At 45.0% G+C, this 12820-nt stretch overlaps 1 protein-coding gene across 4 annotated transcripts in view; it reads right to left on the bottom strand.

The window, feature by feature from the left end:
• The window catches only part of LOC106583920 (AP-2 complex subunit alpha-2), an 83385-nt gene extending 70956 nt beyond the window's left edge, over window positions 1-12429 (bottom strand). For all 4 annotated transcript variants that reach the window (XM_082967871.1, XM_082967873.1, XM_082967872.1 and 1 more), the window contains exon 1: window positions 11581-12429. In XM_082967871.1, the coding sequence (XP_082823997.1) occupies window positions 11581-11647 (67 nt within the window). In that variant the 5' untranslated portion in view covers window positions 11648-12429. The remainder of the gene's footprint in view (window positions 1-11580) is intronic.
• Between the last annotated feature and the right edge of the window lie 391 nt (window positions 12430-12820).

Genomic DNA, 12820 nt, shown 5'->3' with positions numbered 1-12820 from the left:
TCCAAGTTGGACCTGCGGAATGCCTACCACCTGGTGCAGATACGGGAAGGGTACGAGTGGAAGAGTGCCTTCAACACGGCCAGGGGTCACTACGAATTACTGGTCATGCCATTTGGCCTAACCAACCCCCCAGCAGTGTTCCAGGCCCTGGTTAATGACGTTCTCCGAAACACGTTGAACCGGTTCATCTTTGTCTACCTCGACGATGTCATTGTTTTCTCCCACTCAGCTCAAGAACACATTCTCCACGTCCGACAGGTCTTCCAGCGCCTCCTGGAGAACCAGCTTTTTGTGAAAGCAGAGAAATGCGAATTCCATCGCTCCACCATCCCCTTCCTTGGTTACATCATCGCTCCAGGGAATGTACAGATGGATCCCGGAAAAGACCCTGGCCTTTGTACGGCAACACTTTTGGTCTCCTTCAACCACTGCATGTCCCTCACCGTCCCTGGTCTCACATATCCCTGGACTTCGTCACGGGTCTCCCCCCATCTGATGGCAACACTGTCATCCTGACAGTAGTGGACCGGTTTTCCAAAGCCGCCCATTTCATTTCTCTCACCAAACTACCCTCTGCCAGAGACGGCCCAGCTCATGGTGCAGCACGTCTCCCAGATCCATGGACTCCCGGTGGACATGGTTTCCGACCGGGGTCCTCAGTTCTCGTCCCGGTTCTGGAAGGCGTTCTGCACACTCATTGGGTCATCGGCCAGCCTGTCCTCCGGGTTCTACCCTCCATCCAACAGACAGTCGGAGCAGGCCAATTAAGATCTGGAGACAACTCTTCGCTGCCTGGTCTGCACCAACCCCACCACCTGGAGCCAGCAACTTGAATACGCCCGCAACACCCTCTCCTGCTCTGCCACCGGGCTCTCGCCTTTCGAGTGTTCCCTGGGTTATCAGCCCCCACTCTTCCCGGAGCAAGAGGTCGGCATACCCTCAGCCCAGATGTTAGTCCGCCGCCGTTGCCGTACCTGGAAGAGAGCCCGGTCGACTCTTCTCAAGACCATCTCCAGGTATCGATGACAAGCGGACCGCCACTGGACCACGGCATAGTCTCGGGCAGAGGGTATTGGCTGTCCACTCGTGACCTGCCCCTCCGAGTGGAGTCCCGCAAACTTTCCCCCTGTTTTATCAGCACTTTCCCCATCTCCAAGATCATTCGCCTCTCTGCTGTTGGTCTTCTGTTGCCCCGTACCCTTCGTATACATCTCACTTTTTAAACCTATATGTCTCAGGGACCTTGGTCTCCAGGCCCAACCCTCTTCCCCGTCTCATTGACAGCCAACCGGCGTACATGGTGAGGTGCCTCTTGAAGGCTCGACCGCAGGGCAGAGGATTCAAGTACCTGGTTGACTGGGAGGGTTATGGCCCGGAGGAAAGGTGCTAAGTCCCCGCTAGGGACATTCTGGACCCGGGCCTCGTCACTGAGATCCAACGCCGGCACCCTGGTCAAACAGGTATGCGCCCAGGTGAGGGTTGGTACTGTCACTCCGTGGTCTGTGTCACCTGTCTTTGTGCTCGTCTCCACCCCCCTCCAGGTGTCGCCCATCTTTCCCATTATCCCCAGTGTATTTATACCTGTGTTCGGTTTGGTGCCAATTCATTTTGTTCTGTCAAGCATACCAGCGTTTTTCCCGTGCTCATGTCTTTCTCTAGTTCCTGTTTTCACGGTTTTGACCATTCTGCCTGCCCTGACCCTGAGCCTGCCTGCCTGCCGTTCTGCATCTATAGGACTGTGCTCTGGATTACTGACCTCTGCCTGTCCCATTTTTGTAATAAACTTTTGTTACTTCGAAACTGTCTGCATCTGGGTCTTCTCCTGAGCCTTGACAAATACAGTGTGCCAAGTTTCTAGCGTCAAGAAGACACGAGTCTGTAATCGCTGCCAAAGGTGCTTCAACAAAGTACTGAGTGAAGGGTCAGAATACTTACATAAATGTGATATTTCGGGGGGGGGGGGGTCAATAGTTTTGACACACCTACACATTCAAGGGTTTCTTTCTTTTTACTATTTTCTACACTGTAGAATAATAGAAGACATCAAAACTATGAAATAACAGATATGGAATCATGTAGTAACCAAAAAAAGTGTTTAATCAAATCAAACCATAATTGTATATTCTTCAAAGTAGTCACCCTTTGCCAAGACTGTGCAAAGCTGTCAAAGCATTCTCTCAACGAGCTTCATGAGGTAGTCACCTGGAATGAATATCAATTAAGGTGGTATTCAGAAGATGGGCCTATTTGGTAAAAGACCAAGTCCAAATTAGGGCAAGAACTGCTCAAATAAGCAGAGAGAAACGACAATCCATCATTACTTTAAGACAAAGGTCAGTCAATCTGGAAAATTTCAAGAACTTTGAAAGCTCCTTCAAGTGCAGTCGCAAAAACCATCAAGCGCTATGATGAAACCGGCTCTCATGAGGACCGCCACAGGAAAGGAAGACCCAGAGTTACCTCTGCTGCAGAGGTTAAGTGAATCAGGCCTTAATGGTCGAATTGCAGCAAAGAAACCACTAAAGGACACCAACAAGAACAAGAGACTTGCTTGGGCCAAGAAACACGAGCAATGGACAATAGATCGTTGGAAATCAGTCCTTTGGTCTGATGGATCCAAATGAGATATTTGGTTCCAACCGCCGAGTCTTTGTGATGCAGAGTAGGTGAACGGATGATCTCTGCATGTTCCCACCGTGAATCAAATCAAATGTATTTGTCACATACACATGGTTAGCAGATGTTAATGCGAGTGCAGCGAAATGCTTGTGCTTCTAGCGCCGACCATGCAGTAATATCTAACAATTTCACAACAACTACCTTATACACACACAAGTGTAAAGGAATGAATAAGAATATGTACATAAAAATGTATGAATGAGCGATAGAGTGAAGGAAAAGCAGCCAACAAGTGCTCAGAATATGTGGGAACTCTTTCAAGACTGTTGGAAAAGCATTCCAAGTGAAGCTGGTTGAGAGAATGTCAAGAGTGTGCAAAGCTGTCATCAAGGCAAAGGGTGGCTATTTGAAGAATCTAAAATATATATTGATTTGTTAAACACTTTTTTGGTTACTACATGATTCCATGTGTGTTATTTCATAGTTTGCATCTCAGTGCTAGAGGCGTCACTACAGACACCCTGGTTCGATTCCAGGCTGTATCACAACCTGCCATGATTGGGAGTCCCATAGGGCGGCACACAATTTGCCCAACGTCGTCTGGGTTTGGCCGGTGTAGGCCGTCATTATAAATAAGAATTTGTTCTTAACTGGCTTGCCTATTTAAATAAAGGTTCAATTAAACAAAAATTCAACAATTTAATCAATTTTAGAATAAGGCTGTAACGTAACAAAATGTGGAAAAAGTCAATGAGTCTGAATACTTTCCCGAATGCACTGTACATAAAAAAAAAAGACAGATCTTGCTTTGGTTGCCTGTTTGAGTGTTCTTTAAAATATTTGTTATTTTATTTAACCTTTATTTTTCACCAGCCTTGTGATTCCGTGAGCACCAAGCCTCATGCAACAGCAAAATGTTGGAAAAGCAATTTCACATATTTGGCTATTTTGAATCTTTGCTATAATAAAGGCTTTACCATTTCATTCTGTTAGAACAAACTGGTATTACCCATCATTTATTTAGTGTTGTTTACACTGTTCCAAACAGGCAGGAAAATATTGTAATCTGTTGGTCACACATAATATGCACACAGCTCTAGCTCCTATACCCTCCTTTTTCTTGACCTCCTAATTGCTATTACAATTTTTATTATGATCATCATTATAATAGTAAGTAATGTCCTATCATTAGTAGGCTTTGTACAGTAGCCTTCCATAACCACCATTGAGCTGTAGGCCTAAGAGCGCGTCCTATTTAATACCGTAACTTAGGCCTATATTTAAATATATAGGCTACTGTATCAAATCAATCATTCACTCGTGGTCACATACACAAATGCTTGCTCCTATACCCTCCTTTTTCTTGATATCTAGTAGTTTCCACAACTAAGTGTGTCTTCAAATGTCTTCCACAGATCTGACTGAGTTGTTTGTGTGTCTTAATGATTTAATCAAACACTGCACTTAAAGCGTCAGACAAGCTCAGTGCATATGTAGTTGATTGTATTCAAACACATAGGGTGTGTGTCTATATGGAAAAATATGTTTAAACATTTCGACCAACTGATTGGTCGAAAGAACAGGACAACTTTTTTTTAGTTGGGGACATCCCTAATAGACATCTTGCTCTCAACACAGACACACTATTGAAGTCTGTCCATGTGGTAGCTAGTCAGTCTTGACATTTGAGATGAAGAGTTATTGAAGGGTTATTGTATCATGTCTTTAAATGAGAAAGCAACCAAAAACCGGGTTCCCTTTGTAATGGAATGCTTTGTATGGTAAATCAAGTTGAAGCCAGCAAATCAAAATCAAATCTTATTGGTCACATACACATATTTAGCACATGTTATTGCAGGTGTAGTGAAATGCTTGTGTTCCTAGCTCCAACAGCGCAGTAGTATCTAACAATTCACAACAATACACAAAAATCTAAGAGTAAAAGTATGGAAATATATAAATATTAAGACGAGTAATGTCAGAGTGTCACTGACCAAAATACAGAAAAAAAAAAATACAGCATTTGAAAAGAGTAAACATTAAACTGACTAATGTTCCATTATTAAAGCGACCAGGGATTCCATGTCTATGTACATAAGGCAGCAGCCTCTAAGCTGCAGGTTTGAGTAACCGGGTGGTAGCCAGCTAGCGATGGGTATTTAACAGTCTGATGGCCTTGAGATTGAAAAACAGATTCTGTCTCTCGTTCCCAGTTTTGATGCACCTGTACTGACCTCACCTTCTGCATAATAGCGGGGGTCAACAGGCCGTGGCTCGGGTGGGATGTCCTTGATGATCTTTTTGACCTTCCTGCGAAACCGGGTGCTGTAGGTGTCCTGGAGGGCAGGCAGTGTGCCCTCGGTGATGCGTTGGGCAGACCGCACCACCCTCTGGAGAGCCCAGCGGTTGCTGACTGTGCATTTGCCATACCAGGCGGTGATGCAGCCTGACAGGATGCTCTCAATGGTGCATCTGTAAAAGTTTGTGAGGGTGTTAAGCTCCCGAGTGGCGCAGCGGCCTAAGGCACTGCTTCTCAGTGTAGGAGGCGTCACTACAGTCTCTGGTTCGAATCCAGGCTGTATCACATCCGGCCGGGAAGTCCCATAGGGTGGCGCACAATTGGCCCAGCGTCATCCGGGTTTGGCCAGGGAAGACAGTCATTGTAAATAAGAATGTGTTCTTCGCTGACTTTCCTAGTTAAATAAAGATTTTTATATAAAATATAACAAAATACATTTACAAAAAAAGCCACATTTCTTCAGCCTTCTGAGGTTGAAGAGGCGCTGTTGCACCTTCTTCATCACACTGTCTGTGTGGGTGGACCATTTCAGTTTGTCAATGATGTGTAAGCCAAGGAACTTGAAGCTCTTCACCTTCTCCAGAAAGGTCCCGTCAATGTGGATAGGGGCGTGCTTCCTCTGCTGTCTCCTGAAGTCCATGATCAGCGCCTTTGTTTTCTTTATGTTGAGGGAGTGGTTATTGTCCTGGCACCACTCCGCCAAGGCCCTCACCTCCTTGTTGGTAATCAGGCCTGCTACCGTTGTGTCATCTGCAAACTTGACATCTGAGGACGCGGCTAGGAATGCCGTCTGGGCCGGCAGCCTTACGAGGATTAACATATTTAATGTCTTACTCACGTCGGCCAGGGAGAACGGGAGCCCACAGTCCTTGGGAGCATGCTTCGTCGGTGGCACTGTGTTATCCTCAAAGTGGGGGAAGGTGGTGTTAATCTTGTAAGACGGTGCCCGCGATGTGGCTGGTTTTCCCCTTTGTAATCCGGGATTGTCAGTAGACCCTCTCACATACGCCTTGTGTCTGAGCCGTTGAATTGAGATTCCACTTTGTCTTTGTACTGACATTTTGCCTGTTTGATTGCCTTATGGAGGGAATCACTACACCGTTTGTATTCAACCATGTTCTCAATCACCTTGCCGTGGTTAAATGCGGTGGTTCGTGCTTTCAGTTTTGCTGCCGTCCATCTAAGGTTTTTGGTTTGGGTAGGTTTTAATAGTCACAGTGGGAACAACATCCCCTAGAGACTTCCTGATGAACTCAGTCACCGTGTCTGTGTATACATCAATGTTATTCTCAGAGGCAACCCGGAACATTCCGATTGGTCAGACCAGCGTTGAATTGACCTTAGCATGAGTACTTCCTGTTTGCGTTTCTGCCTATAAGAAAGGAGGAGCAGAATGGATTTGTGATCGGATTTGCCGAATGGAGGGCGGGGGAGGGCCTTGTAGCCATCCCGGAAGGGAGAGTAACAATGGTCGAGAGTTTTTGAAGCACGAATACTACAGGCAATGTGTTGATAGGACTTTGTTTAAAATCCCCAGCTACAATGAATGCCTCAGGACATGTAGTTTCCAGTTTGCAAAGTCCAGTGTAGTTCCTTGAGGGGGGTCATGGTATCGGCTTGAGGGGGAATATACACGGCTGTGACTACAACTGAAATAGAATTCTCTTGGAAGCTAATATTGTCGGCATTTGATTGTAAGGTATTCTAGGTCGGGTGAACAAAAGGACTTGAGTTCCTGTACGTTATCACTGACAGGAAAAACGTTTTGTTTTCGAGATGATAGTTTCCTGATTCAACCATATTAATGACCTAAGGCTCATATTTCTGTGTGTTATTATGTTATAATTAAGTCTATGATTTGATAGAGCAGTCTGACTGAGCGATGGTAGGCAGCAGCAGGCTCGTAAGCGTTCATTGAAACAGCACTTTACTGCGTTTGCCAGCAGCCCTTCGCAATGCATTGCGCTGTTTATGACTTCAAGCCTATCAACTCCCAAGATTAGGCTGGTGTAACCGATGTGAAATGGCTAGCTAGTTAGCCGGGTGCGCGCTAATAGCGTTTCAAACGTCACTCGCTCTGAGACTTGGAGTAGTTGATCCCCTTGCTTTGCATGGGTAACGCTGCTTCGAGAGTGGCTGTTGTCGATGTGTTCCTGGTTCGAGCCCAGGTAGGAGCGAGGAGAGGGACGGAAGCTATACCGTTACACTGGCAATACTAAAGTGCCTATAAGAACATCCAATAGTCAAAGGTCTATGAAATACAAATCGTATAGAGAGAAATAGTCCTATAATTCCTATAATAACTACAACCTAAAATGTCTTAGCTGGGAATATTGAAGACTCATGTTAAAAGGAGCCACCAGCTTTCATATTTTCTCATGTTCTGAGCAAGGAACTTAAACGTTAGCTTTTTTTACATGGCACATATTGCACTTTTACTTTCTTCTCCAACACTTTGTTTTTGCATTATTTAAACCAAATTGAACATGTTTCATTATTTATTTGAGGCTAAATTAATTTTATTGATGTATTATATTAAGTTAAAATAAGTGCCCATTCAGTATTGTTGTAATTGTCATTATTACAAATATTTTTTTATTTGTTTTGTTAAAATCGGCCGATTAATCAGTATCGGGTTTCTTTAGTCCTCCAATAGTCGGTATCGGCGTTGAAAAATCATAATCGGTCGACCTCTAGACTGAACTGCTGGTGCCATTATGAGCTGGAGCCCGTTTTGCCACGCTCATTGTCTGAAGTCAGCACAGCCTGCCCCGGGATATCTTCCTGTGGGCTCAGAGGTTGCCCCAGACCTCTCTGCCATAACCGCGGAGTACCAGGAACTGGATATGGGAAGGGGACGAGTGGAAGACTGCCTCCCACACAGCCAGTGGCCACTACAAATACCTGGTCATGCCATATGGACATGTTGAGCCGGTTAATTTGTCTACCTCGAAAACATCCTCGTTTCTCCCACTCAGCCCAAGAACACGTGCTCCACGTCCAACAGGCCCTCCACAGCCTACTGTAGAACCAGGTTTTTGTAAAAAACGGAGTGGGGGCTGTCTTGTCCCAGCGTTCTGCCCTGGACCTCAAATTACATCCATGCGCCTTCTCCCATCGCCATGGAGAGGAACTACGATGTGGGGAATAGTGAGCTTCTCACGGTGAAGATGGCATTGGAGGAGTGGAAACACTGGTTGGAGGGGGCAGAACATCAGTTCATTGTGTGGACGGATCACAAGAACATGGAATATCTCCGCACCGCCAAGTGGCTCAATCTCAGGCAAGCTACGTGGGCCCTGCTTTTCACCCGGTTTAACTTCTCCCTCTCCTACCGACCGGGATCCAAGAACATCAAGCCGGATGCGCTGTCACACCGCTATAGCCCAAGGCTACACCCTCACTCCTCGTGACCATCCTTCCCACCTCGTGACCATCCTTCCCACCTCGTGACCATCCTTCCCACCTCATGTCTGGCGATGGCAGTCAGCTGGGGAATAAAGAAGCAGGTCAGTGAGGCGCAGTGTTCCCAGCGGGGGGGGGGGGGGGGTTGGCATGGGAAACATCCGGCCCAGATAACCGGATGTTTGTACGTGATGCTGTCCACTCCTTGGTCCTGGAGTGGGCCCAGTCCTTTAGGCTGCCACCGGGCTCTCGCCCTTCGAATGTTCCCTGGAGTATCAGCCCCCGCTCTTCCCGGAGCAAGAAGTGGCATACCCTCGGCCTAGATGTTTGTTCTCCACTGTTGCCATACCTGGACGAGAGCCCGGTCGGCTCTTCTCAAGAAAATCTCCAGGTATCGACGACAAGCGGACCGCTACCGGACCCCGGCATCGTCTCGGGCAGAGGGTATTGGCTGTCCACTCGTGACCTGCCTCTCCGAGTGGAGTCCCCCAAACTTTCCCTATTTTAAAATCGGACCTTTCCCCATCGCCAAGATCATTAGTCCCTCTGCTGTTCAGCGTCTGTTGCACCGTACCCATCCCACTTTTCATGCGTCACGGATTAAACCTGTCTCACAGCCCTTTGTCTCCTGTAGCGTAGCACCCGAAGTTTGTATATAAACCAAATTTGATCACATTCTCTAAGAACACAAATAAAATGGGAATATTTTATTCTATAAATAGATAGCTTAGGCTATAAAAACATGACCTTACTTTCCCCTTGGTCCAGGTGAGATCAGAGTGTATAGGCTTCTCTAGGCTACCTGTAGCTGTGGTTGATATCAGTAGGCTACAGTTGATCAGACTGAAGCACAGACTAATTGTGCACCTTCAGAAATCATTAAGCATTTATTTTTGTGTGTGGCAGGTATGGGCTTGAACATAAAAACAGCTCATTGCAACTCCACAGTGAATTCACTTACACCCCTGTTTTTTAGTCACAATTTGCTTTTACCACATTTGCATGATATTGATAAAAAATGTCTGGTTTGTTGTAATGTAGGCCTACTCTTCTTTTATATTCGTATGAGAGGGTTAAATGTAATTTTTTTTAAAAGCTAACGTGACTTGATGAACACATGCCGTTAGAAACTGCTTTTGTCTTGAAGCTAAAATGTAATGAGTGTAGACTACAGAGGAGAAAATATACCTTTAATTGTCTGCACCTGCTTGTGAATTGTTGCATTATTCAAGAGTGTAATATGGTTTGGTTGCCTTATTCAATAGTGTAATATGTTTTAGAAGATAAGTTTGTGCTTTACTGGCTTGGCTAACTGTGATATTTACGGTCAATTTGAGCTGCGGACCAAGAATGTCACGTTGCCAGCCACAACGAAAGGCAAGGCAAGGAAGGAATGTGAATTGCTTCTCCGCTCCTCAGACTCTCCTTCATATCTCATAGAGGGAATAGGGCCATGTGGGGGAAAAAGAGAAGGGGTGAGTAGCCTAATGAGTAGCTTGAAAGAAGTAGGGCCTAGCCTGTGTAAAGTTCTTACATAGGGTGAATGTGGGAGAATTAGGCTATGTATTTATGAGGAATAAATAAATAAGCAAGCAAAGAACTTGAGAGTTTACTAACATAATAACAGGAAAAGCAACTAAATTGGGGAACAGTAAGGAAGGAGAGATCAAGGAGAACACAACGTTCCAGAGGGAGAAGAGAGGAAAAGCCATACTGTACAAATCATCAGAGGGATGGATGGGAAGAGGACAAGAGTTGGAGGTGGGACAGAGGAGGGACGGGGCTGGGTGGGTGTGAAATTCAAGATATTTCTGTGTGACTGTGTCCATTTCAAATAGAGGCAGTCCTTGCCATTTCAGTTTAGACGCTGGACTAAGGTAAGGCGTGTGCTGTTTGAGTTTTCCAACTTCTCGATCTGGACTACTAGGATGTCATTTTGTGATCTCAGACAGCAGTCTATTCCAAATCAATCTTATGCTAACCCCACAACACCCCTAGCAGTCTTGCAACCTCTTCAGGTCTTGTTTCTGTCGGTTATCATGTTTGAAAGATTGTACTCTAAATGCCATGCTGTGCCCCCTTACGAAAAAATATTGCAGTCAGAGCACAGTAAACTGAAGTACAATGCATTTTTTTTTTTTATTGCATTGTAGCTGCTGTTACTGCACTTTTTTCTAAGGGCCAGCTTTACATGAAACAGGCTGCAAGCAAGACACTGTCTAGTATTCTAAAAGCCTGCATTTTCCCTTACAAAAAAAGACTGCAGGTTTGAAACTGCAGTAAAAGTGCAGTAACTGCAGTCGACTGGTATTTCTATTGCAGTAAAAAAATGTATATTGGACGCAGTATTTGCAGCATTCTGCAGTTATACTGCACTCTGACTGCAATCTTTTTTTGTAAGGGTTAATGTGCACACGGTGTGTGTGTGTGTGTGCGCGCTGTGTGAGAAAGATTATTCTGCTCTATCATGACAGTGGTTATGAAAAATGGCAGTGTCATGCACAATATCTGTATAATGTATGGGCGTGTATGTGTGCGCGCTATGACAGACAATGCACTCAGCAAAACCAGGCCTCAAATTAGAAAAACTGGATTAGCAACATCTGTATATTATTCCAACTATTACCAATACATTAATGTCACTAAAATAGGTAGGCGCAAACACATGATCGACTACTATGCTGCGAGTGGCGACCAATTCTAATCGACCCAGTAGTTCAACCAGCTGGTTTAGCTACTGTAACGTTATATCTTAACAGCGATACAACGTAACTATCCATCCAGCCCTGCTACATTTCGCCCGACGCGACTGCCTGATAAATGTATTATCACAACAAAAACTGAGCAAAATTAACCCTGGTGGCCTGTCGCGATAACAACAGTCACCTACCCTGCTTCTGTTCTGGTACAGGTGACGTGAACAGCAGTGACAACATCTAAGTAGCGGCCTAGTAGTATGCTACGAGTCTGACACACAATAATACATCATCACGGTCGACCGTGTATAACCACAAGCACAGTAGTAGACAGCGCAAATGGAAAAGGGATGCGGTGCAGCAGCAACTGTACCCGCGAATGACATCTCCATAATTATAACCCCTCTCTCCTTACCATTGAGCTAGCTGTTTCACTTAACACCACTACATTTCAGGGCACACTTAAACAAATGTCTGTTGATCAAATGTCGTCCACCATGCAAATGTCTTCAATAACATGGCACGTTGAAAAGCTAATCAATGATGGAAAAAGACACTTACAATTCCGTATGTCCGAAATGAACACCGCTAATCCGCGCATCCCATCTCCCTTCGACACAGCCGGCATTTTTGCTGGTTTCTGTCCTCACTCCGGCCTTTCCCGTAAAAAATGAATTGTCGATGGTCAGCTATCAAACGTCAGCTGGCGTTTAGGTGTTACAGTGCAGGGTGTGTTAGCTTGTTTCCTAACTAGTTAGCCAGCTAACCAACCTTTAACAGTTTCTGTTCCTTGGCGTTTTACGAAAGACAGCACGTTTATAATAGCTTGCTAGCACCTTTGCTAGCTATGTAGATGAGCTAGTTTGGATGACAGTGCCGTTGATCAATTCAGCAAGCTAGCAGAATGGTTACTCCAAGTGTATCCGTGTTAACTAGCCGACGTTTCCGCTGGCTAGCAAATTCATTCAAACCTTCTCTTCGTTCACGACCAGATGACGGTTAAAGTACACGCAGTTGTAACTAACTAGATCTACCCGCTAAATATATTAACGTTATATATCCAGATATCAGAGAAAAAGCACAATGCCAAAAAAGTGGCACTCAGTCTGATCTCTGACTGTCAGTGAGTCACGCACGGCAAGCTAGCTAAACAGCTAACGTTAGCTGGCTAGCTAGCTATATCAAATCTTGGAAAACATCACCAGTTGACCGTGATCAGTCAGCATACCATCGTATTTCCACAATGTATCTATTCCAATAATGACGTATGTCCGATGGCTAAACGGAGGCAATTCGATGTCGACGATAATTTATGTCAATTCACTACTCGGTAGCCTTGGACAAGGCTCGTGACAGCACAAGCAGCGCGACCACTAGACGTGTTCGTTTTGCGCAGACTCTGGCGCTTCTTTTTCCTTAGTCTTGAACTCACCAGTGTGTTGTGAACATCATTCGCGTGAGCAACAATAGTGGAATCAGCGGTTTGCCTTCAAAATAAAAGTTCCCCATTGAAACTGATGTAAACCGATACAAATTGTGAAATCATGCCACAATTGGACTAGATAATGCAAAACAAGGTGGGAATGTTGTTATATAACTTCAACAAAATACAATTATTATTTAATTTGACCCAAATAAGTTTACATATATATTAGCGTATTAGCTCTTAAACCACTGAAATGAGCAACATTAAGCTCACCAGTCAGCCAGTATATTGAAAATTCATGTTACACTGTGCAGCCTAACCTATGGATTGTACACCCATGAAATGGTGCCATAGTGCACTCTAAGCTCACCACAA

Source organism: Salmo salar, chromosome 23, assembly GCF_965601325.2.
Source record: "Salmo salar chromosome 23, fSalSal1, whole genome shotgun sequence".
Lineage (NCBI taxonomy): Eukaryota > Metazoa > Chordata > Actinopteri > Salmoniformes > Salmonidae > Salmo > Salmo salar.
This window is presented reverse-complemented; position numbering and strand designations above follow the sequence as displayed.